A 24,290-nucleotide genomic window follows, 5' to 3' on the forward strand; every position below is an offset into this window, starting at 1 on the left:
CAACAACCCAGCATCCCAGCACCAGGACGAACAACAGGCAAGCTTGCGACCCGCTGAAACAGAGGCCGGCTCTGCGCTGTCGCTGTTTGTCTTTCAAACAACCGCGTGGCTTGCTTAGCGTGTGATGCGGAGAAACGCCGTCCCCTCAATCTGGCAGCGGGCCAATCGCGTGGCTTCAGCTAGTCCGCATCGGGACAGGCGTCAGGTACCATGTCTGCCCGTTCCGTGGCACCTGTCAGGGGCCGAAGTCGAATGGATGCTGGAACGGTGAACAACATGTTGCTGCATATGGGGGGGGTGTGAGTGATTCCTCGCTGCGCTCTCACAGGTTGTGCGCACTGACGTCCCCGGCCCAGGACAGACACAGAGAGCGCGCCTTTTGCAATACATACATAGGAACTTATGCAAATAGGAAGCGTGTGGCTCTTCAGCTGCATCAACAAGCCACAATCGAAAACCTTAAAATAAGTCTCGATGCAAGCAGCTTGATCATCGCAGACGAAATAAACCCCCATCGGTTTCAAGAACGATCATCATCCCGAAATACCACAGAAGCCATGCATATGATACCACATGCCTACAATACTTTTCGAAAATATTCCACGGAAACGACGAAGCCGAGCCTTGTCGAAGATGATTAATGGCCAAAGAGAAAAACGGCCTGACGAAGCGGAAATGCAACAATTGTTTCGCATTGTAGAACCAAGATTGTAATCTAAATTGCTATTTTCGCGACAAAAGACTATTAGGGGGTGACATTATGTCTCTCTCCTCGTTTTCGCTTTCCGCCTCCCTGCCCTATCCCTTTCAACTTCCCTTTTTCTTTTCTTTTCTTTTCTTTTCTTTTCTCTTTTTTTTTTTTCCCTACTTCTCTCTTTCCCACGCAGTACGAAGTAATGACAGGCTCTTTCGTCTGCAGTCATTCTGATGGAAGTTCTCAAAAAGTGAGGAAAGGATCCTCAAGTACCTGAGTCGTAGAAAGCAGCTGCATTAGTCCATGAAGGATGCAGGGGGAGAAACAGTTTGCCCATAAGATTATAACTGACCTTTTCCGCGGTCAATCTCTCACTGCCTTCGTATTTGACCAGATTTGCCACCAAATCTCGACCAAGAGAAGGCGCCTTGCCCAGAACCTTATCCCATGTTCGCGGTGAATATTCCCGGAATTCAATCTTTCCCCAGTCCGGCATATTCTTTCTCGACTGTCGATTAAACCAGTTAGGAACCTATCGCTTCCCAAATTTACGTCAGAATAGCATATACAAAACGAATCACATACCGGCCACGACTCCGCGGTAGGAGTTCCCAAAGTAGTGAAAATTGAGTGCACTAATGCAAGTTCGCTGCCCACAGGCCCGGCATCGAATAGCTGAGGGTGATCTGGCTCGATCGCCTCCGCAACGACACAGCCCGCAGCCCACATATCCAGGCTTGTGTCGTAAGTCTTATTTCCGAACAGTATCTCAGGAGGACGATAGCATGCGGTGCCGACGTCCGTTATCTTCTCATCAGGCGCCTCTGAAGACTTGTCGTCAGGCGACCATGCAATTCCAAAGTCTGCCAGGTAAGCAGGTCCCCCCAAGCCCCGCAGGAGCACGTTTGACGGTTTGACATCGCGATGGATGATACCCATTGAGTGAATATGTGCCAAAGCACGAAAGAGGTCCCTGAGATGAGATCGAATCTGCCGTGGTGTGAGTTGATTCCCATGAAACAGCTCATCAAGCTGGTATCTCATGTATGGGAAAACCAAGACAAAGTGGCTCCCTCCCTCGTGGAAGGACTCCAGCAGCGGGATGATAGTCTCGCTTGACACCTGCTTCAAGAGTCTGGCTTCGCGCTCTGAGTCATGTGGTGGCTCGGTGAGATGAGGAGTCGTGACCTTGAGGGCCACGAGCAGACCTTCACTGGTCGTGCTTTTATAAATGCTAGAAAACAGCCCATCTTTGTCATGGACGGCCTTCTCATAAAGCCCGACTTTCTCACCTCGCCTCGACTCAATTTCTGCCTTTACCCTGGTGGACCATTCCGTCAAACTTTCTTCGTCTCCAAGGGCCACATCTTGATTGTCATATCCATCAATTGCCTTCTGGCATGTGACATGGTACTCATCCTGAACGTGTGAAAGGGAAATGAGCAGCAAGAACTGACGCATAGCCCGCGCAACGAAAGACATGGGGCTGGGCCACCAACCTTTGAGGAAGCATTTGCGTAGGCTTCCCCTTCGATTCTAGTCGCCTCCGAATGAGCCATGGCAAATTCGGTTGATGGCGAGGCACGGCGACAAGCATTGGTTCTTGACATGACTGCTGTTAATATCGACCGGGTGGTTTTCTCTCTCAGCGCTGGGTCTATAAGAGTCTACTTACATAGACGTTATTACCGCCAGCCGTTCGGAGAAACTGAGCTCTGACTTCCAAGCCATGATGTGATAGCTCTATCTTCCTTTAGTCAGTATCCTAGAAACACATCATCTGTCAATCAAAGTTGAACGTTGACAACATCGGGACCACTCTCAATGGAAACCACAGTGGGGTAGTGGGCTGCTCGGCGGAGCTGCAATGCGAGCAGTTCTACTGGGATGTGAGGCCCGTTCCTCCGCCAAAGAGGGGACCGCATCTGTTGTCTCTCTTCACGTAATCTAGTGTATCATGGGGGGCAATGCCATTTCACTTCTTCTGCCCTGCTCGTCGCCCATCCCTCCTGAGATGATGACGGTCGGAACCGCAGCCAGACAAGCAGAAAGTTGGACGGCCCTTCCTCCACACACGTGACTACGAACGAACTCATCGCACTCGGGACGTAAGTTTGCCCGAGGCTTGGCGCGCTTGGTTCAGCTCCGTTAGTGTCATGTTGGACACCTCCCTTTCATCGTCATCACCACCATCGCCATCGCCAATTGAGCATGTCTGTCGATGTGCGGCAGTCAACCCATTCTCAATAAGTCACTTTAAGTCTGGCACTGGTCTTCAATTCTCCAGACCCTCCCCAGCTGGCCATTGCCTTTCCCACTCTTTGTAATCCCAGTCGCGGATTTGTAAATATGTCCAGATCCTGAGAAACGGAGTGCGATCATTTATCTCACCATGGAGTTTTCACGACAAGAGTACCCTGCTCTTGCGGTAGGTGTTTGAAAGAGTCATATGTGATTCCGGACCCCAGGGCGGGACTATCCGGGCCAACTGTTCGTGGGAGGTGGTGTATGCTGATCTATGTGCTACTTTTTGCAGACCCTTTTACACCCAAGCCAAACGGTCGCTGTCATCAGCGAGCGGCTGCGGTCGATCACCAAAACCCATCAAGATATTGCAGACTGGCTCCAGGCATGTCGCCACATCGTCCCTTTATCCAACTCATAGTTGCTCATCGATGCACTTAGGAACGGCGCCGGCTCGAAGAAACATACTGCCTCGGGCTTCGGAGACTCGCGCGACGTCCTCAGCCAGAGGTGGGGGCCGCATTGGGGTAGGGATATATAAAGCGATTGTCCTGTCAGGATACTAATGGCTTTTAGGGTTTTCGAGGTGCCATGGCAGGGTATAGTATCTGCAACTGAGTCGTTGGCTCGATCCCATGAACTGCTCGCACAGAGAATCGAGGCGGACGTCGAGAAACCATTGAAGGAATATCCGATCAAAAACAAGGATATTAAGTCGGTGTCTGGCGCCCAGCAAGATCTTGCGAACCTCGCCAGATCATTGGAGGTTGCCCAAAAGAAAGCCGACAAGCTAAAGGACAAAGGGCCAAAGGCGGCAGGGAAATCGTCTGCGGCCATGGCTGCCGTTCAGGAGGCGCGAACTCAGTGGGAATCTAGGGCGCCGTTTGTTTTTGAAAAATTACAGGCCGTCGACGAGGATCGTCTGAACCAACTGAGAGATGTCCTCACGCAGTTTCAGACCCACGAAGCGGATCAGGTTGAGCGCAATCGCCAGTCGACCGAAACTTGCCTCGACTCATTGCTAACTGTGGACACTGCCGAGGAAATCAGGACTTTTGCGCTCAGGGCAAGCGGCGGCCGCACCGCAGATCTAGCAACCCAGGAACCTCCTACAACCGCTTCCACTCAAGCTGAGAACCCGCCGATGGACCCCCTACAACCACCTCCAAGAATCAACGACGACGTTGCTAGCCGGCGTTCCAGCCATTCCAACCAGCGACGACCCAGCTTCGGTAATTTCCCCCCCTCCCCCCAAAAAAATTTTGATGCTATGATTAGACACTCACGACTCCCATGTGTTTAGCCACCGACCAGCAGCCAAATCCTCAACAGCGATACACGCCATTGGGAGGGCTTAAACGACTTGGAACAGTGATGGGCCGGAGACGAAGTATTGTACAGCCAAATTCTGGGTATACATCCCCAGAGAAAAAGTTTAGATCTCCATTTATGCCCTTCCGTCGCACCGAATCTTCTCGCAGCTTCCACCAGGTCGAAAATCAGCCTACACCACCCAACGGCTTGGCTCCGGTTCGATCCCGGGATGGATCTTCACAACATCGGCCAGGTTCTTCTGCGACGGGAAGTGTTACCCAGCCCGAAGCTCACATTGACACTGTACTCAACGGGAATACTATACCCGAAGAATCCACGTCTCAAGAAACTCCTGCGCCAGCGGTGGAATCTCATGAAAATCGACCTGCGTCTCCAAAGGTTTGTTCGCCCACCAGCTCTCTCCTTTCATCCGTTTTATCTAACATGATCTCGACAGATATCAACGGATGTAGAGGGATTCTCTACCAAACCGAATACTATCGATGAGATATCAAGAATACAGCAAGAAGCTGCCCAGTAAGTCCGATATAAGTCCTAGTAATCGACATAATAATAATAGTCTTTCTAGGAGCGAAGACCCCGGGATCAATCTGACAATCCGCGATAAACCGATCCAAGAAGATGAGGGAGAAGCTCAGCAGGCAATGAATGAAATGGCAAGTACTTTGCGGCGGGTATGTAATCTATAATGGTTGTTTGCTTGTTCTTGGGAGATGCGATGCTCACCTCACCGTTTAGCAAGCGAAGCATTCAGGTCTTTCACGGGGCCCGGGAACTGTACGTGGCCGCCGAGACGTTCGAAATACTATTTTTATCCCGAATCCTCCCGCTCCTGGCGCTGAAATGCATATCGACCCCCTTTCAAAGGCTATCCCAGAGATTGTGTCGTCGCCAGCATCACCATCGCAGGTTCAACAAAGCCCACCGCCTCCTGGTACGCACCAGGATGACCACACTATATCAGATGTCACATCTGTCCACTCATCTCACACACTACATAGCCTGTCGGGCCCAATCTCCCACCCAGAGTTGACTGGTCCCGGACTCAATGCCTCCATTGTCGAAAAGCTTAACGCCTACGTCTCTGGAGGAGTGGTGACCAAATGTTTCGTGGTTGGGGAACTTGCTCTCGCATACAACCCGACAGAGAGTTCATCCATGGATAGCCAAACTGTCCGCCTGGATAATTTCCAGATTTTAGAACGGGTTGCAGCTAACCCTCAATTTGTCACCGAAGTCTCCACCATCCCGGTCAATGGCGCACAACCTCTCGAATCCACCGAAGACCGAAAAGGAGAATACAACGTCGCTCTGTCTTCTCTAAGAGGCCCAGCGCCAACGGTTGCTTTTAAATACCAGATTCACCTTGACCCTTCAAACTTATCGGCTTACTGTCCGGTGATTTTCTCGCCAGTGTGGAATGAACAAGAGTTTCAGGCCAGCGTTATCATCAATTATTCTCTCAATCCGCAATTCGTTTCATCTGGTCCACTAACATCCATCACCCTCCAAAATGTTGTCTTGACAGTAAGTCTAGACCTCTCTCCCGTTGACGAAGAGACCAAGCAGCCCCGTGAAGTAGCCCGCGCGACGGCTGCTGCCATGCATCCAAATATCGGCGCCTCGTTCAAACGAAAAACATCCTCAATCGTGTGGCGAATTCCTGAACTTGAAGTCAAAGCCGATGGGGAGAACAGGTTCCTTGCGCGGTTTTCCACCACGACCAGCTGGCCCCGCAAAGGAAAATTGGAAGCAAGGTTCGATGTAGCCACCAAAGATACCAGCTTGCGACTTGGTATCAGTTCACGCTCCCCCATCACTCAGGGTGAAGCCGAGAGCTTGGGTACTTCGGCGGATGAGACCGGGGAAGCCGACGCCGAAACCGCGCATCCCTCTGTATTGTGGACTCAACTACTAACTCAGAACAAACTATCCGTTTCGAGATATGTTGCTGTTTGATCCGATATCCGTTCTGCGGCTCGCATTTTTAGATTACGTCAACACCCCCCTCGTTGCTTGCAGCAGATTATTGCATTGGGCCCTGCGCATATTTCGTCACGCACATTCAGGAATGGAGCAGCTATCTGGACGCGGTCATTTGTGTGGAGTTGGATACAAGTGACTATCATGGGATCAATTTGGGATGGGATATTTTTAAGGCTAGGATCTTTTCTTTTTGTTTTATCTTCCCGTCTTCGCCCTGTAACGCCTTTTTTTTTTTTTTTTGGACGTGGCTCATCTTCTGCTGAGCACGCCTCAGCTGACCGCTGTCTGGGCGTTGGACGCAATTTGCAGCGATTCTCCAGTCGCAGCGAAGCTTCAAATGCCAAGCATCTCCATGACGGCCTCCGCTTGGTTTGCGATGACGTCCGGCATGTATTGGGCTTACTCTTGTCATTCGTTCCGCGACCGTACCTTTTCTTTTTTTTTTTTATATGTACATACATGCATACACTCTTAACTAATTCCACATAAGTCTGCTGCTGCACTCGCTGAGAACTTGCGCAACAATTAGTGTTGTTTCGATGTGTCTTTCAACTGTTTTCCAGCACAACCCTGGAAACATGACGGCTAGCTTCGGGAACCGTATTTGCTTGAGTTTAATAGCTCAGCTTCTAACTCTCGCGCTGGCTCGCGCTTTTTGCTGAGCTAGTTACACACATAGTGTTCATTGGATGCACAGTCCCGTCGCATGACCGAGTCTGGAAACGAGCCGAGTGCATCTGTGATGGTCTGGCCGGCGTGGAGAAGTTTGCCTGACATTTCATACCTCAGCTCCTAACTGCCCGGCTCAATCTAGCTTCTCTGTAAAATATCATAATTGCGTATGATAATCTAACCGAAAATCAATTGCCAACTTTGAAATCGCAAAGCAACGTCTGGGTATTAGAAACAGAAACAGAAAAAGGAAAAGAAAAAAAAAAAGAGGAGAAGAAGAGGAATTCGACTCCATCATGACGCAAGAAGACAAGAAAGCCCGAACCTTCCTCCGAAACACCATCACCAAGCAACAGGATGCGCTGATAGCAATCACAAGAACGCTTGTCAAGACACCGTCCCCCAATCCCGCGGGAAACACCGTCCTCGTTGCCGACGCGGCTATCAAATTGCTGCAGAGCATTCCACACGCACACGTCTCGCGCCATGAGACCGCTCCGGGACTCGTCAACGTCGTGGCTCGCATCCCCAGCGGCAGACCGGGCAAGCGACTAGTCTTCAACGGCCACCTAGACACCTACCCTCTTTGCGAGGATCTCAACTGGACGGTGCCACCGCTGGGCGGCGTCCTCAAGGATGGGAGATTATATGGTCGCGGGGTGTGCGACATGAAAGGCGGCATCGCGGCATCGATCACGGCGGCGAAGTTGCTCGCTGAGCATCGCGATTTATGGCGCGGGGAGATCGTGGTCACGCTCGCGGGCGATGAGGAGTGTATGGGCAGTCGTGGGGCGAAGTGGTTGCTGGACAATGTCGAGGCGGCCAAGGGCGACGCGATGATATGCGGGGATGCGGGGTCGCCGCAGGTGGTGAGGTTCGGGGAAAAGGGGTTTGTGTGGATTGATGTTGAGGCGAAAGGGGTTGCAGCGCATGGTGCGCATGTGCATAGGGGCTTGAATGCGGTTAATCGTCTACGAAAGGCGTTGGATGCGATCGAGACGTTGGAAGAGATGGCGGTGGATATGCCCGCGGAGGTGGAGGATGCGATCGATGCGGCGGCAGACGTGTCACAAGCATCGTCGGGCATGGGTGAGTTGGACACGCTACGCCATGTTACAGTCAACATTGGAACGGTACATGGCGGCGTGTCACCGAATTTAATTCCCGCCCACGCGAAAGCGGAGTGTGATCTTCGACTCCCTCTAGGCGTTACGACCGAGGAGATTCTAGCGAAGCTACGAACGTTACTTGACCCGATGGAGGGCATCAGATGGAGAATAATTCGTAAATGCGATCCTAACTATACCTCTCCCACCCACGATATTGTTCAGCTGGGTCTGAAAGTGTCGAAAGAAGTCACCGGCGGCAAGTCCGTCGCTAGTATACGCGTTGGAGCATCTGATACCCGGTGGTATCGTGCCGCTGGCATTCCAACCGTTGTCGTCGGCTGCTCTGGAGGAAATATGGGCGGAGCAGATGAATATGTGGAGGTGAAAGAGCTCGTTCAGGTCGCCCAGGCCCACACTTTGATGGCCTACGACTTTTTAAAAGGTTGTTGAAGGCAAATCACTCGGCACGCTTCGGGTATCTTGAGACTGTGCTCGATGTGTAGGGAAACGGCCGCTCTACTCCGTATATGTATAGATATATGTAGGCACCCAGGGGCCATTAAAGCCCACTCAATCAGATTGTAAGATATTATATCTCTCCAAAGCGCATCTCCTCACGAAAAGCCGCCAACCATAAACACTCCCCAAACAGGGACGAGTCCTGTCAGGAACGGGCGGGAAAAGAAATCAACAGCAATGAAAACGTTCGAAAGAAAGTTCCTCTCGTCACATTCGAGCGGCCCTTGTCGTCTTGTCGTAAAATTCAAGCGTCATGGCAGCTAAGAAACAGGGAATATCCTTCCGCTCCTCTACCCAAAATTTGATAAGATCTCGAATTTCTAGAGCGAACAAACTATTCGGTCCACCGGATATCTTCATGGTCCCATTTTCTCCGTCAAAAATGATCGAGTTTTCTTCGCCGTCACCCATACTTCCCGGGCCACTAGAGTCGGCCGCAGCACCCGGGTCTCCGTGCCTGTATGCTGGCGAAAGGTGGAACATAGAAGTCACTCGTACACGCCCATTGGGCATGAAATCAAGCTTATAACCGAGAATGGACGCCACCGCTTCACGGAATTCAGATGATTTCGCAGTCCAAATCTCTTTTAGACGGCGTATCCGCTTTTCTTTATCGGCAACCTGTTTCTCCATCTCTTGAAGATCTAGCTGCAAGCTGTCAAGCGTGCTAGCAGGAATCATCCGAATATTTTCATTCCCTCCTCGTAGTTGCTTCAAAAGTTCCCGATTCTCGGCCCGTAAAGTCTTCAGGGTGGAAAGCTTAATGTTTTCAAAATCAGCAGTTGGGTTCGATCGAAGCTCTAAGATGCGGGTTCGCGACTGGGCTTGCAAAGAGGAAAGATGAGACTTTGCTGCCTCAAGCTCCCGGCGTAACAGCTCAACCGACTGTTCAGATTTGGATAAAGAGTCCTGCAAGGTTCGATTTTTGCGAACCAAGCCAGCAAGTCGTTCACTATCCGCGTCGCTCTCCGCTGGGGAAAGAGGTCGTTTAGTTCCACGCAAGGCCTGGGAATCACTTGGTGTTGCGTTTTCTTCCTTTTTTGACAGCTCTTCATGCAACTTGTGAAGCTCTTCCCGATGTTCGCTCAGAAGACCCTCAAGCTGTGCAATATGTTCGGATTTCTGAGTGTCGATTCGATTCTCGTCCGGATTCACCATGGTTTCCTCAGCATCAAACGTCTTGAGCTGTGCTCGTAAATACTCCACTTCCTTGATAGCTAGGACCCTTTGCCGCTCCAACCGTGTTTTGGCACGAGAATCAGCAGCGACTACGCCCGCTCCGTTCGAACGGAGACTTTCCATTTCTTTATGTATTCTTTGCTTTTCCATCTCCAGGTTGTTTATAATTTCTGTCTTTTCCGCAGCTTCGGTCTGGATATTCCCGATTTTATCAACCAGGGAGGCGTTTTCAATTCTTGACTCAACCAAGGCTCTAACAACAGCTTCTGGAGAGTCAAATTCAGGTTCCTGCCCATCTAGTTGCAATAGACCTGTCCAGGATCGTCGCTCGTCTTGTAAAACCTGATTCTGGATTCGCTGATTTCTAAGTTCAGCTTCCAAGCCACTCATTAAATGCAGCTTGTTCTCAAGGGCAAGCTTTTGCTCTTCGACGACTTCGACTTTCTTTTGAGACTTTCGTAGCGGCCGCAATTCGGATTCTAATCTCTTCACTTGCGATAGCTGTTCTGAAAGCTCCCGCTTGAGCACAGTCAGGGCTTCCGGCTCGGATCCTTCAGATTTTAACTGTATGTTCTCTGCCTCTAGTTGGTCCACTTCAGCTTCACGTTGCGATAACCGCTTCTGGGTCGTTTGCAAGCACGCTTTGGTTTCTTGGAGCTCATTTCTCAATTCATCCAACGTCTGTTGGAGCGACGAACGGATCGTTTCCAATTCGCGGACTTGGTTTTTGTACTGACGTTCTTGGTCGGCTAGTTGGGACCTTGAATCGTCACATTCCTCCTGCAAAGCTCGGCTCTCTTCCTGCAACGCCCGTATCTTCCTTTCACAGGAGGCTCGCTCGGCCTCCGACGTTTCCTGCACTTGCTTTAACTCTACGGTAAGCGATTCGATCTTACGTTGGGCCTTGGCTGAGCTACTCTCTGCGGCCTAGATAGTTGCAACCCAGTCGTCAGAATAATCGCTCGAGTGTCCCTTTTTTTATTTTTATTTTTATTTTTTTTTTTTTTTTTGGTGGGGGTAAAACGAAAATCCTATGGATAAGGCTCACCTGCGCTTTTCGAAAGTCCGCGTCTGCTCTGGCCTGCAGCTCCCGTAATTCTTTCTCGTGTTGTAAGGATTCTAGGTCCCTATCCTGCTTTATATTCTCGAGCTCATACTTCAAAGTACTAATCTGTATTCGTAGTTCTTCATTCCCGGCATCTATAGACCTCGTGATTTGCGTCAGAAATTCCATTCCATATTATAGGTGTACCTTAGGCTCCAAGGGAATCATGTACTGACCGGGTTTGATCGGTGGCTCTTGAGGAAGGATACTCCTCCCGAACGGACTTCTGGAAGATTGCTGGGGAGAAGACGACGCGCCGGACAAAAAGTCGTAGGAAGGTTGCGTCTGCGCAAGCCGGCTGTTGTTCATCTGGAAGGGAAGAAAATCGGTTAGTCTAATCCGGCCCCATCAATTGACGTGTTGACAAGAGACACAAACTGCACACCTTGAAGGAAATAGGCAAATTCAAGCCAAGGGAACGGCCTGTTGGCTTTCAGCACCCTCTGCTGCCAGCAACCGGAGCTGTTCAGCTTGTCGAAAGTTCGTTCGTCGAGACGGAGAGAGACACGATGAAGCTGCTTAGTCAGGATTCTAAGTACACTCCCGCGTTTGTTTTTCGGACAACCACATTGACATCAACATGTTGTATGATCATATTTCTCCACTGAAGCAATGATTTTTGTGTCTATTTTATCACCATGGCCCTCAAGACAAAACTACACATTCGGTGCTAGCTTTGCTACTACCATGGATTTAAAATACCTCTATGTTGTTGGCTAGACACAATAGCAATGGCGGGAACTGATGAGTTATCCTACAGTTACATGAGAAAACTTTGCGAAACTGTCAAACAGTGTAGCTGGTGTAGCTGTGGGCTACCTTTGAGGTTAATCGCATTCTTTGTGAAGGAAAAACAAACCATATCATAGCAGAGGTAGCAGGCGTGAATGTAACCACAGTATAGAAGTATTCTCTAGATTGTACAGTAAACCAGCAGTATGGCCAAGTGCTGAACACAAAGCCAATACAGCCCATTGGGCCATGTTCTTCAGCTGATTTGGTGATTCTATCAAATAATATCCTACAGCAAGGAACGTGTGGTGATTATTATGATTATGATTATCATTATTTTTCGAAACCTCTACTCACTCGCTAAGTCTTTAATTTAGATCCTCAATATTGGAAAATGCGCGAATCAAAGCCGCGGAGGGAACGCACTCGAGAGGATGATATCGGGGGTGGGTCATCGACTGAATAGTTTGAGGATGCAAAGAAAGATAAAAAGGCCAAAGCTGAACATGGAGCCGAGTTTTACTGAGGCTCCTCTCGGAAATCTAGTCATTTTGTTTGTTGCTGTTTTCCTGAGATCTTAATTGTTCGATTTTTGCTACCCATACGCTGAAGGATTTCCCTCTGTATAATGATATTTTTTGCTCTTCTGAATCTCCTGAAGCAATGGTCTTGAGAGCCACATCACTTTTAGCCCACAGGATCTTAGCCTAACGGACAGACAAGAAGGCACCATGGCCAAGTTCATGTCGTATATAGTATCTCTGTTCAAGCAACTCGCCAATATGGATGGGATAGAGCGCGCAAGAGCTATCTTTTTGATACCTTCCTCAGCGCTTAGCAAGGTCGTAGAGGGTCGTCGTCATTTGTCATGAACAGTCGGAAAGTAACCGTTAGCAGCCGTTGCATTCTCAAGGTAGCTTATCGACGCCGCCATTATAGCCTGGTGAAATTAACGGTTATTACCTCAGAAGTCAGGCCCGCCTTAAGGGTAGGATCGCGAGCGCCTCGACAAAGAAACGCACGCTTGATTACCCTTGAGAGTTGGAGAAAAGACGTGAAGGACGTGAATAGAGTTTTCGCAACTTCTCTAGGTACATATATGTATGTACCCAGGACCGTTGTCGATGCTAGCCACCCACCGCGAGGATCCTCTAACGACTGGTGGGCGCATGGACATTCTGTTCCGAAGCCCACTTTTATTTCGGAGCTCGGCGTAAGGCGACCATACGGCTTCAATAGGCTGCATGCTGGACAAAGCGAGCGACGAAGCCTTGCTCGTTTTCAAAACTCTGTCGTACTCAGAACTTCCCAGGATCCTGGGCCCATGCATTGAGGACCGCATCCTGCCAAGGAAAATAATCTCCACACCTTATTATGGAGCACCGGCAGAAGTGCAGTTGATCCTACTTCGAGCATGAAGCGCGAGACGCGATGCTACCTTTGAATGAAAAGGTCTTGTCGTTCTAGTGGCTCGGATAGAGGCTGTCGCAGGGAACAGCCACGAAAACCGGAAGTACATGTTCATACGTAGGATCGCGAAGCAATACTGGGAAAACAAAATCAAAGACTTGTTCACAAGGGGCCTCCAATAAAGATAAACTTTGTATTTCTGTAGTAACCGAAAGCCAGTCCTGCTAGAACTCCAAATCATGCAGTCCGAGACTTTTTCCTTTGATATTTTCCAAAAGCATCCGAAACCAAAACACTTTCTTATTCTGTCTTTTAGGATTCGCTGAGATCAATACCGGCAGCGGCTTCAGCCTCGCCGTATGCCTTCAGGCGGATGGCCTGGGTAGCGATAAAGCCGGTGGTGTCTGTGGGCTGGAAGTCCTCGAGACTGTCCATGCTGCTCTGCTCTGGGCTGTAGAGCTTGCTTGTATCGGAGCTTCGTCCCAAGACGCTTACCGAGCCCTTGTAGCAGCGAAGTCTGACCTGGCCGTTGACGTCGTCCTGGCTGGCAATAACGCTCTTCTCGATGAATTTACGTTCGGGGGAGAAGTAGAGACCATTGTAGAGAAGCTTAGACCAGGTAATAGTGACGAATTGATCACGGAGAAGGCGAACTTCGCGGTCAAGAACGAGGCCTTCAAGGTCAAGATGTGCAAGGCGGAGAATGGTCATAGCAGGGGAGTCACTAGAAAACAGTGTAGTTAGTACCGTGCCCATCCAGTGCAACTCGAGTGTTGGGGGGAATCATCGGGCTGCTTACTAGCATCCGCGCTACAGACAAGAGGTTAGTCATCTGGGGTAAAGGACAGAAGTTGACCAGGTTAACTTACAGATTTAAGACCAATGTAACGGTTTTCCACAATATCGATACGACCGATTCCTATCGAAGCCCTAGTCAGCTACCACAACCATCTGGCTATTGTCGTACTCTGTGAAATGATCGAGAAACGGAAGCATCATTCAAACCCACCATGTTTACGGCCAAGTTCATTGAGAGTGGTGAATAGCTCCAAGGAGTCGGTGATCTTGTTTCCTGCCTTAGGGTCGGATCCCAGAACGACGCCAACAGGCAGACCCTTCTCGAAGAAGATGGTGACATCTTCGGGTGTGTTGGGGGCGGTTCGGGGATCGTCAGTCAGCTTCCACATGTCATCTGGTGGAGAGACGTCGGCTTCTTCCAGGATGCCGGCTTCATAGGAGCAATGGGCGAGGCTGGGACGAAAAGTCAGCAGGGTTTTGCGGGGGTGAAGTGCCGTAAGCAGAGTGTGAATCTCACTTCTCATCCATGGACCTATCAACACATGTATACGTTAGTGCTGTCTGTAGGAAACAAAACAAAATGCGGCCGAACCCACCATGGCTTTGCCTTTGTAGATGTGACGGGGATATTGTGCTTGGCAGCGTAGTCGAGGAGGTCATTACGACCAGCGAAACGTTCATAGAATTCAGGAAGACGCCATGGGGCGATGACGTTGATAGATGGCTACGCTGGTCAGCATTGCAGGCTTCTTCTAAAATTGCATAGCAATGGCAAAGGCACCTGGATGGCGTAGAATGCGAGTTCAAATCTGACTTGATCGTTTCTGGTATTTCGATGAATAAGTATGCGCTTGATTTTGGTACAGGATCTGGGTGAATTACCCTTTGCCGGTGCAGCCTATGGAATGAGACGGTCAGAACTAGGGTAACGCGGGCGCATCGTGAACTGGGGAAAATATCACTACTAACCGTGGCTGACGGCCGTGCAGCCTTCTTGCTTAGCAACACGCATCATAGCTCTAGCAATAACGGGACGGGCACTTCCACAACCGTAAGCTTGGCCTCCGCGCGACCGGGGAATTCTTCCAGTTCTTACAGGCTAGTTCTACTCCAGAGTTAGCACAGTGGTCTTTTCGGGGTTGTTTTGGGGGTTGGAGGGGGCAGAGAAGCGTCAGGAACTCAATTGGAAGCTTACCCAAGGAGATATCTGTCTTCCCAGATAGCCTAACCGAGGGTTTTGTCAGTAGAGCACAATTGGCGCGCGTCGCACCTTCGATGTGACTCACATTGCACTGGATGGCACGGAAGCATAGATCCTCGACGAACTCACGCTTCAGGTCCTCGACGACGAGCTTCTTCGCGCCGATCGCAAGGGCCTTGCGCTCAGCTTCCTTGAAATCCTCCGCCTGGCCTACGTCGGCGAGGAAGCAGACGACCTCATGGCCCTGCTCGATGAGCCAGGCGAGGATGCAGCTGGTGTCTAAACCACCAGAGTAGGCAAGAAGAACCTTTTCCTTGTTGGCCATGTTGTTTGCGGGAGACAAAAGATATATATGTGCACTATTTGGGAGTGGGTATTCCTCTTTTCTCAGTTGAAGACGTGTTGGCTGCGTGGGGAGTGAACAATGGCTTGCTGGATGCTCACAGAGGAACGGACGACAGATAAAGTAGACTCTTTAAAAACGCCCAACAAAAGCACGACGACGAAAACTCGCAGCGGGGAAGAGCAGCGGCCAATCAGCGGCGGGGACCAGGCGTGAGTCACCCGCCGCCGGAAGCGGAAAGAGTAGGGCTTAGGGTTGGAGTCCGCAGCCGTCATTGGCGGGCAGATCCGCTTTCACCGCCGGCCGCTTTTGCTTTTGCTTTTGCTCCTCGTCGAAGGATCAGCCAGACTGGGGGAGCGAGCGTTGGGGACGTGGACTCCGCCTGGGGACGGTGGATGGGGGCCTTGGCCGCCGTTGAGCCCAAATCTCGGACCTTCGAAGCCAGCTAACTAACTACAATACATAACCCACTAGTTCATACATGCAGTTCAGCGACCGCTATCAGAATGGTTGGCTATTTGCGTCTTTCCCAATGGTGAGTATTGCACAGGAGCACCTCTCCATCGCCGACGAGGAGTATAAAAAAGAGAAGATAATGGGATCAAAGCTCCAACCTGCATGGACAAGGTTCAACCCAGGGTGCTCACACACCTTGTCAGTCGACCAGGATCGGTCCTCGTGCGTCCTAGGGCTAGGCAGCGGGCCCATGTTGCTCCATGTCTTGTTTCTTTGCTCCCCTGCTCTTTTTGAATCCAAGTGGGAAAAAAAAAAGGGGGGGGAGGGTTATTTCAACGCAGCGCCTGGTGCCGAATCTTCAAAGTCCCGAAACAGAGATCCCCCGCACTTGTCATTGCTCGCACAGCAGGTCGCTTTGCAGGGCGAACAGTTCCACCGGGGAAATTGGACTCAATTGTTCGACGGTAAGCTTTGGCTAATGAGCACACTTTTTCTGATCTTTTATTTTGATTAGGAGATATTATCCACCCGGCAGCTCGTTCCGCAATCCTTCTCCACTGCATGCACGTCTGCAATACTCGTAGAGCCGATAAAAGCCCTCTTACGGAGAGATCTCATTGTAGCGCGCGAATACCAGGGGCCCCCTCACTGCTTTGGAGGGGCTCTACGGAGTATAGGGCACGCTGCGTCGGTTAGGTTCCGAGGACGCCGGTGACTAGAGCCCGAAATCTCATCTCGATTGAGTCTACGCAGCAAACCATTCCAATATTTCTCGGCTTGGAGGGATGGAGCCGGAGTATGTATGTTGGTTCGGGTCTTTGCGGCGATTCCATCTTCTGAGAGCGACTTTCCAACTGCCCGGATACAGCCGAGATGCGATGAGGCGACGGTGCACGGGCTCGAAAGTAGTAATATCATTTGCCAAACTGGTTGTCCATTCCGGTGCGCAATTCCGCTGGCATTGAAGCTTGGTGAATCCTTTCAAGCACAAACAAAAAAAAAAAAGAAAAGAAAAGAAAAAAAAAAAAAGGGGGTAGTTTGGTCCTCTTATTCCCTTTCAAATAGAGGACTAAATGACTGCATCTACACCATACGCATTTCTCATTGCTCTAAACATGTAAAAGCACCCTACACGGTTTAAAGGGCTTCCTGTCCTAAACACTCTTTTCGCCTAATGTCCGGGGGACGTCATCTGTGTTCGACCGTCATGAGCCATCCATAGCTGGGTCTATACCCGGTAAATGTCTGTCTCTCAGCGGCTACGGAGTACTTCTCAACCATATAAACTTGGTTTGACTAGTTAACAAATTCACCATACACGTCTTGTCGTTAGAACTCGCAACGAGGTCAGCGAGAAATCACTATCCAGAGAGACATGCTACCGGAATGATACCGGCGCAGGACTCTCAGAGACTGAATCGCCTCCAAACAACGACACCTGTTCTAGTGCACTTGCGTGTTGTAAAGGAGGAGTTATCTTGATGTTATCCCAATAGCAACGGCTGGACACGAAGGCGGCACGGCAATCTATGAATCAACGGCCGCTTTTCACCTCGAGATTATTCGTCTCTGCTTCTTAGCTGAGGTTCCGGCCGCGCCATTGGCGTTTCGTCGTTCCTCAACTGGTACGGAGTACGGAGTAGTTTGCCCAGAGTATCCCTTTTATTTATTTATTTTTTTCTTTTTCTTTTTCTTTTTTTTTTTGTTTTTTGTGGGCAATCCTTCGGGTTTTCTCATATGTGGTCGAATTTAAGAGTGAAGATCGCATCCTACCTGCATATTCAAAGCGTCATCATCAAACCTTCAAAGCACACGCGAGATGTTAGCCACCCACAAAAGCGCGGTGGATCGCCACGGGCGCCAAGAGGAATTCTTGATCGATGGCGATTTAAAAAAAAAACAAAGGCACCTGACCGCTTTCCCGGAAGGCCAAAATCTGGGGGAGTCGGGACTCTGGATGGAAACTCGCCTGGAGGCGTTTTCTTCCCGCGCCTGTTCCCTACCGGCATATCAAAAAACAGAGTCAGCCACCTGAACCAACACCTCTCCCCTCTCCCGCCATCCGGGCCTCGCCTGGGCGACATGGCCAATTACCGGCGGAGAACAGAAGGCCGAGTCAGGCGGTGGTTGGTCCAACCAGACTTCAGAGGGCTGGATCCGATTGGGCTTGGATAAGCTCGTTGGTTATTGAGTTAACCCGGGGCTGGGCAACCTTACAGACACCGACACGAAAAATGCATGTGTGTGGTTGGATGGGAAAGGCGATCCCAGTCGCGTCCACGCTCTTGAGGCGAGCCATGGCGGAGGTGCTGACTGTGAGCCGCAAGCGATGTTGCTCGTTCGGTCTTTGCTACATATATTATTGTTTCTTTTAAGACGTGACGCCCGCGAGCTCTTTCACGTCTGCTGCTTCAGCCTGCTTGTTTCGCCCTCCTGTGTCGGACTAGAAACACTCCCCCCCCTTATTTTTTCTTTGGTACGTCCCATAAGTTAGTCCCGACCCACGAAGACAAACGGGAACTTGGGCGATTCAGTAGTACGATTCGGGGAAAACGGTTGCCTCTGAAAGACTTTTTCTTTGCCCGCTTGAGAACTATATGAGACTCAGGCGCGGGAAAAATAGAAACAAATATTTCTGACGATGATAATCGCTTACAGCCGTTCCAATTTCTGGTAAAGCCCTGTGGGTAAAAACTCTATCTGATGCCCAGCGTTTGTCTTTTTGTTTATCTCTGAGACAATGGAGCTTCTCGCAGTGACGCTGACATATTGCGCGTGAAGAAAGAGAGACAGGTCGTACGAGGCATTCGACTATGTGATATAATCGCCCGTTTTTTTTACGTTTCGTCCCACCCTGTCCGTCCTCTGCATGTTTTTCCGGGCCCTGACAATCGGCCGCGTACCGCGAGTTTTGACGCAGCAGTTCTTAAGTACTGAGATCCAACCAATTGCCGTTATACTGACGTTATGCACTGGCAATAAAAATGGAAGAAGGAGGCGGATTGTCTGAACCAGGGGGGAGGCCGATGATCTCCCCCAGATCCGATGGGTGCCTACCTCCCGCCCCCCCTGAGACTGGCATCCGCGAGCCCAGTTCCCCGGGCCAGAACCCTGCATGCATGGGCAAATTCGGTCTGCGGCGGTCTCACTCTGTCGCTGAAAGCAAAAGTATTTCAAAAATTCACTCGTCCGCCGGCGAGGAGCCCGCACGTCCAGTATGGCGCGGGGACCGGGGCGGCCGCTTTTTGGGCCCAAGACTATCGAAGAGATCGCAGAGCAAAGGCATCACCTCTGACATTTCAACTGCATCGGGATGTCGGGAAGGAAGACATTTTACTGTTGGAAACGTGGGTCAAAATGGAAAAATATACCTCAGGTATGCGCTTCTAGTGCGATTATTAACTGACGAACGCGGGTTGTGGATATTCTACTAAACTATTATCCCTCATTGTCATCCCACAGGCCCGTGCCTCTTTCGAAGCAGGCTTTCCATACTCGAGGACGCTCTCAACCCCCGGGACACGGACACACCAAGCACGTAAAAAGCTTACAACCGATGCCGCAGAGCGAAGATGTTAGACACAGCTTTTGGTCTAATTCACAGATGTCCGATTTACGACCTCAGCATATTCAAGAAAGCAGTCTGGGCGGCAGAACAGTCCGGGATGGCATGGCTGGTTCATACCACCACGGCTCTCAGTTAAGCAGACGGCATTCCCTTTCCACAATCGGGGATGAATATCATCCGTCGCCTTCAAGGAACCGTGGGGAGTTGAGGATTGTGATTGAGCGACCTGATACCGAAGAATTTAAACCACACGGTAAAGTCGAAGTTCCTTCGTTGGAGATGTCTATCCCCCATTATAGGCTTGGAGGCTTCAGGTTTACACCTGGAGGTACACCAATGCTCCGCAGTTCAGCATATACTCGAACTTCTGTCTCAGATAATTTCCGGTCATCTACATTTATGAGAGCTGACGATCCTGAAGTGCCCTCTATTCCTAGCGAAATCCCGTCCAGCGGCCTGTCATCTTATACCCCGCCGCTCTTTCCCTCCCCTCGTGCTTTGAGTGGGATCAATACATCTCCAGCCCAGTCCAGCGTCTTCTACAAGCTGAAGGAGCCAATAGACCCGTCAGTCTTCGACCACTTGATGCTGATTATGGACGATGTTTCGGTGGTACGATATGCAAAGGAAACCAAGCAAGTCACCGCTGCAACCCCGGCCCGTATTGTCGCCCAAATCTCGTCAGAATCGTTCATGGACTATGAGCTCGTGTCTGACTTCTTCTTGACGTTTCGTTCCTATCTATCACCGAGTAATCTGCTCTCGCTACTGCTAGCAAGGCTCCAGTGGGCAATCAACCGCCTCGAAGACGACGGTAGAATCATCCGAATTCGCGTATTCGCGGCCTTAAGACACTGGATCTTGAATTATTTCGTTGACGATTTTGTGTCCAATCGCGATTTGCGAATTCAGTTCTGTGGCCGGCTTAACCACATGTACGAGGAGATAAAGCATAGGAGTAAGAATAGTCACAGCGACCTCAAAATTCTGATAGATTTGAAGAAGTGTTGGAACGGCAGATGCTCCCTTTACTGGGACGCACAAGAATCCGCAGATAGGAAAGATCCTGACGAACCTGTCGTTCCCGGCGGCATCGAAGGTAGCAATGATGGAGAGCTCAGTTCCAGAGATCTGGAGGAGATTGGCCATAATTTTGAAAACGTGCTAGGGATGCATGTGCAACCACCACCGGTTTCTGCCCGGCCCTTCTCGCCAGCGGCGGGAAACTTGGATTCTCGAAATCAGCAAGCATCGCCTGAACCTGTCGTTGAACGCCGAACATCGCCTTTGAGCCCCAGCACCATTCAACCGGACTCTTGCTCGTTCCCGCACATTATCCCAAAACGAAATTCCTTTCAATCTAACCAAGCTGAAGCTCCCCACCCTGTGGTTTTAGCGTCGCCGAAATTTGGTTCTCCTATTTCCCCTGGACAATTTGCGTTTCCTCCCATGCCTCCGATCTGGCGTCGACCAATGCACTCTCACAAGCGCAGTGGCAGCTTCTCAGATTCCGTCCGCGATGATCGAGCGCCGCTGCCGCTGTCCAGCGTCGACTCTCACGGACAGCCTCCGTTCCAGATGCTGCCTCACACGGAGAACATGATCAGAGGGAACGTATACGGCCCTCCCGAGCCTCTCTTAGTCTCTTTCGGCCCTCCATCTCCTAATTTCGAGGTTCCACCGACGGGATTTGGAAGACAAGATACAACTACCCGATCGGATCGGCCAAAGCAGTCGGGCCCGGCTGTGAAAGCGTTTATTGGAACGCTGCGGCGTGCTCTGCAAACCAGGCCGTCTGGACAAGGCCCTTCTCGCGGAATAAGCCCGAGCGAATCACGAGGAAAAACGTCTCCGTTGCCTAAAAATGTGTCCTTCCGTCCCGACGGTTATAGGGGCAAGGGAGGAACGCATTCGCAGAGCAATACACGTGTGGATCTGCTTTGCGAGGAGGCATATTTATCTTACCGAAAGCTGTTAAAGGAGTCGGAGCTTTCGCGGCCGTCAATGGACCAGGGAACTGCACGCTCTGCGCCATCCGATACACAAAAGGAGCGCCATCTTTCTGGTGATATGCCTGCTAATCCGAACTATCTTGCAGCCTCACGACGTGATAGCATTCCTAGTCAATTGACAACGGGAAGCAAATCCATCGTGATAGTGGACGATACTCGTACCGGAACACCGATAATGCCAAGTGGGCTGCAGATCTCTTTACCTCCGACAAGATATGATCCGTCTAAACCCGCTAGAGGCTATTCACCATCGCGCGATGTAGGCTCGAAGCCCTTCGTGCATTCAGGCACGATTAGACACAGTCCGTGCTATGGGGAGTCCTTTACAACCATGTTTGGATCAAAGGCTCCCGAATCGGGACGGGAATCCTTGGTAACTTGCGGCGAAAGCACTCGCGGAGTCAACAAGATATTCCACAATATTCGAAAGTACGCATCTCATGAAAGTGTGATGAATAGACATAAACTTGGTTCCGATATTGAGAGCGTGAATCGGTCCAACATTTCGCAGAAATCCAGCCTCAAGCCCCGTGGCCCCATGCTTCGTCGACGACGGGGTGGAGATCTACGAAAGATGCAGAACGAGACCGAATCAGCGCCTAGAAGCAAAGCATCCTCAGCCGCTGATGATATGACGGAAACCAGTTCAATTGGCGGTTCCATGCTACAAATGGCAAATAAAATACATTTCAACGAACGAAATAAAGAAGCTGCCAATCGAGCCCATCCTCGTCAGCGCCACTCTCTGGATGAATCGCGGCATCTGCGTCGGTCTTTTGAGGCTACAGTGGCTGGGTTTGCTAAAATACCCGACGATGGTGACGGAGGTATCGAGTCAACGTTGCTGAAGCTAGAGGGCAAATGGGAAAGGCAGTCACCTATCTGTGGACAGCAGGGTGATTCTAACGCCCGTGTCGATGGGGGTTGCAAGCTTAGAGCGCCAGGAGCGTCTACGCTTGGATCCAGTGAACATGGAGCTTCGAGTACATCCGGGGTTCGAATCAGCTCGTATGTTGAATCTGAGGATTCCTACTGCTCCGTTCCACTTCTTGAACGTGGCTTGGCCGATGACTCAATGAAAAGCCCGCGGCTGTACGATGCTCATTCAAGTACCAACTCGCAGCCGCAGCTCAGTGGCCAGGAACAACTTCCATCAACAGAAACCGAGCCCTCTCTATCAATTGAAATGGTAGAAAAGACGGATAGCATGCAACAACTTCCGCATCACTCGAGGTATATGAAGAGCCGTAGTACCTCTGCTCACCCTTACGGCAATGAACTTGAAATTGACGACTATGCCTCCGAGCTGTCATCGGAGATTTCGATAGATGTCATTAACGGTGCCGAAGCAGCCGGCCCATCCAACAGAAACGGCCATGGTGCCTCTCCAATCATGGCATTTGCAACTCTCGGAGTTCCTACACATCCGCTCGCTGATCCACCATCGCCACCGATAACTTTGGGATATCAAGGTACCAGGACATCTGATGTATACCCGACAAGCCTGCAACAACAGCCTTTAACTCCCGAGGTGTCTCCCAACAGTATGGCCTTGAGGAGAACTTCTGGAGGTGTGAAACACATACGCTCTCATTCAGACAATAGTCAACGTAACGGAGAGACACACCTTCAGGGTTCGCCCACTGGAGCACTTACGGGCCCTGGCCATACGCCGTTTATCCTAGCATATGATTCAGAACTTCTCGCTCGACAGTTTGCTATCGTGGAGCAGGCTGCTTTGAGCGAGGTGGATTGGAAGGACCTGGTTGATATGAAATGGAGTCATTCATCGCAAACAACGCTTAACTGGGTGAATTATCTGGCGGACCAAGATCGCAAAGGCATCGATATGGTTGTTGCTCGGTTCAACCTCATGGTGAAATGGGCGTTGTCGCAGATTGTTATGACAACAAATCGGGCCTTGCGAGCAAGCACAATCACCAAACTCATCCATGTGGCTGTTTATTCGCGGAGGATCCGCAACTACGCTACGATGCTGCAGATGACGATAGCATTGTGTTCGATCGACTGCACTAGGCTTGTCAAGACGTGGGAGCTTGTTCCCGATGGCGAGAAGCAGCTGCTCAAGGAGATGGAACGCTTGATTCAGCCCACCCGAAACTTTCACAATCTACGGTCTGAAATGGAGACTTGTAATCTACAGGAAGGCTGTATACCGTTTGTCGGTAAGTGGCTCCCTGTAGGATTACCGTGTCGTGGCATAACCCATCACTGATATTTGGTTTATTATAGGCCTATATGTTCAAGATCTCACTTACAACGCCCAAAAACCAGCTCAGATCGCAGGCACTCGCGACGGCGAGCCGCTAGTGAATTTCGAGCGATATCGCACAGCTGCGTCGATCGTTAAGAGCTTGCTTCGGCTAATAGACTCGAGTACAAAGTACAACTTCGAGCCTATATACGGTCTGGTTGAAAGATGTCTTTGGATTGCATCTTTGACAGACGACAGAATTATCACCCTCAGCAAGGAGCTCGAATGAATAAAACTTGGGTGGGGGTTTGGATCCCGAAGTTACCAGGCATAATAGAATGCCCAACAGGGTTGGATTGATGCCTTGTCGTCCAGGCATTTCTCTCATAAATTCCGAAATCTCCATGTATATTATGACATGTTTCCAGCGCATCGTTTCTCACCAACTTTCCTATTCTTTGTTTAACGTCATTTTTTTTGATTATTTTATGCTTTACATTTTGCATTTTCGATACCCCAGCGGAACTTCGAACAGGTTGCTATTTGGAGCGTGGGAGGGGCCGTTCTAGAAATTATTGGATAGCAATGCCAGCTCAAGTTCACAGAGCAATCAATTCTTAGCGATAAAATAATTTTGATTCCGATTATTGCCTATAGTCTCTCTCGTCCGATCGTGGACTTCATGCCTGCTCCTTCGTATATACGGGATTTT

At 50.3% G+C, this 24,290-nt stretch overlaps 6 protein-coding genes across 7 annotated transcripts; 3 read left to right on the forward strand and 3 right to left on the reverse strand.

Annotated features, from left to right (window-relative positions):
• Window positions 1-669: 669 nt before the first annotated feature.
• On the reverse strand, window positions 670-2,728 carry D8B26_002965 (uncharacterized protein). Its single transcript, XM_003068739.2, has 5 exons — window positions 2,370-2,728; window positions 2,194-2,296; window positions 1,280-2,113; window positions 1,047-1,202; window positions 670-967 (listed from the first exon to the last, which is right to left on the reverse strand). The coding sequence occupies exons 1-5, from the start codon at window positions 2,423-2,425 to the stop codon at window positions 938-940; spliced, it is 1,179 nt and encodes a 392-aa protein (XP_003068785.2). The 5' UTR covers window positions 2,426-2,728; the 3' UTR covers window positions 670-937.
• A 358-nt stretch (window positions 2,729-3,086) lies between these two features.
• D8B26_002966 (uncharacterized protein) lies at window positions 3,087-6,759 on the forward strand (the record flags this gene model as incomplete). The annotated part of the gene is made up of 8 exons (XM_003068738.2): window positions 3,087-3,122; window positions 3,231-3,323; window positions 3,380-3,465; window positions 3,515-4,170; window positions 4,242-4,651; window positions 4,710-4,789; window positions 4,842-4,947; window positions 5,012-6,759. 8 exons carry the CDS (start codon window positions 3,087-3,089, stop codon window positions 6,230-6,232), a joined length of 2,688 nt encoding a protein of 895 aa, XP_003068784.2. The 3' UTR covers window positions 6,233-6,759.
• Window positions 6,760-7,148: 389 nt separating this feature from the next.
• Window positions 7,149-8,490, forward strand: D8B26_002967 (uncharacterized protein; the record flags this gene model as incomplete). The annotated part of the gene is made up of 1 exon (XM_003068737.2): window positions 7,149-8,490. The coding sequence occupies exon 1, from the start codon at window positions 7,228-7,230 to the stop codon at window positions 8,488-8,490; it is 1,263 nt and encodes a 420-aa protein (XP_003068783.1). The 5' UTR covers window positions 7,149-7,227.
• Window positions 8,491-8,766: 276 nt separating this feature from the next.
• MAD1 (coiled-coil domain-containing protein mad1) lies at window positions 8,767-11,152 on the reverse strand (the record flags this gene model as incomplete). The annotated part of the gene is made up of 3 exons (XM_003068736.2): window positions 8,767-10,665; window positions 10,787-10,938; window positions 11,020-11,152. The coding sequence occupies 3 exons, from the start codon at window positions 11,150-11,152 to the stop codon at window positions 8,767-8,769; spliced, it is 2,184 nt and encodes a 727-aa protein (XP_003068782.2).
• Window positions 11,153-13,072: 1,920 nt separating this feature from the next.
• ARG1_1 (argininosuccinate synthetase) lies at window positions 13,073-15,485 on the reverse strand. Of its 2 annotated transcripts, XM_003068735.2 has the most exons (12): window positions 15,070-15,485; window positions 14,979-15,007; window positions 14,880-14,888; window positions 14,753-14,823; window positions 14,666-14,681; window positions 14,565-14,607; window positions 14,380-14,507; window positions 14,301-14,315; window positions 13,995-14,236; window positions 13,855-13,904; window positions 13,785-13,795; window positions 13,073-13,709 (listed from the first exon to the last, which is right to left on the reverse strand). In XM_003068735.2, exons 1-12 carry the CDS (start codon window positions 15,307-15,309, stop codon window positions 13,298-13,300), a joined length of 1,266 nt encoding a protein of 421 aa, XP_003068781.1. In that variant the 5' UTR covers window positions 15,310-15,485; the 3' UTR covers window positions 13,073-13,297. The 2 variants fall into 2 exon arrangements, with proteins under 2 accessions (XP_003068781.1, XP_065980079.1); XM_066124004.1 differs by lacking the exons at window positions 14,880-14,888; window positions 14,979-15,007; window positions 15,070-15,485 and having other exon boundaries at window positions 14,753-14,859.
• A 3,282-nt stretch (window positions 15,486-18,767) lies between these two features.
• On the forward strand, window positions 18,768-24,206 carry LTE1 (Guanine nucleotide exchange factor lte1; the record flags this gene model as incomplete). The annotated part of the gene is made up of 4 exons (XM_066124005.1): window positions 18,768-19,159; window positions 19,246-19,604; window positions 19,773-23,549; window positions 23,617-24,206. 4 exons carry the CDS (start codon window positions 18,768-18,770, stop codon window positions 23,865-23,867), a joined length of 4,779 nt encoding a protein of 1,592 aa, XP_065980080.1. The 3' UTR covers window positions 23,868-24,206.
• Between the last annotated feature and the right edge of the window lie 84 nt (window positions 24,207-24,290).

Source organism: Coccidioides posadasii, chromosome 2 (assembly GCF_018416015.2).
Source record: "Coccidioides posadasii str. Silveira chromosome 2, complete sequence".
NCBI classification, from domain to species: Eukaryota; Fungi; Ascomycota; class Eurotiomycetes; order Onygenales; family Onygenaceae; genus Coccidioides; species Coccidioides posadasii.

Excerpts from the sequence above, each read along its gene's own strand:
- ARG1_1 (XM_003068735.2), bottom strand. The coding sequence starts at position 15,309 with ATGGCCAACAAGGAAAAGGTTCTTCTTGCCTACTCTGGTGGTTTAGAC. Across the intron at positions 14,508-14,564 it reads TCGCATTCTACGCCATCCAG|CCATCTATCAACGTCATCGC; the intron begins GTGCCTTTGCCA and ends TGACCAGCGTAG. Across the intron at positions 13,905-13,994 it reads TGAACTTGGCCGTAAACATG|GAATCGGTCGTATCGATATT; the intron begins GTGGGTTTGAAT and ends GGGCTTCGATAG.
- D8B26_002965 (XM_003068739.2), bottom strand. The coding sequence starts at position 2,425 with ATGGCTTGGAAGTCAGAGCTCAGTTTCTCCGAACGGCTGGCGGTAATA. Across the intron at positions 2,297-2,369 it reads CTGGCGGTAATAACGTCTAT|AACCAATGCTTGTCGCCGTG; the intron begins GTAAGTAGACTC and ends AGTCATGTCAAG. Across the intron at positions 1,203-1,279 it reads CTACCGCGGAGTCGTGGCCG|TCGAGAAAGAATATGCCGGA; the intron begins GTATGTGATTCG and ends TTTAATCGACAG.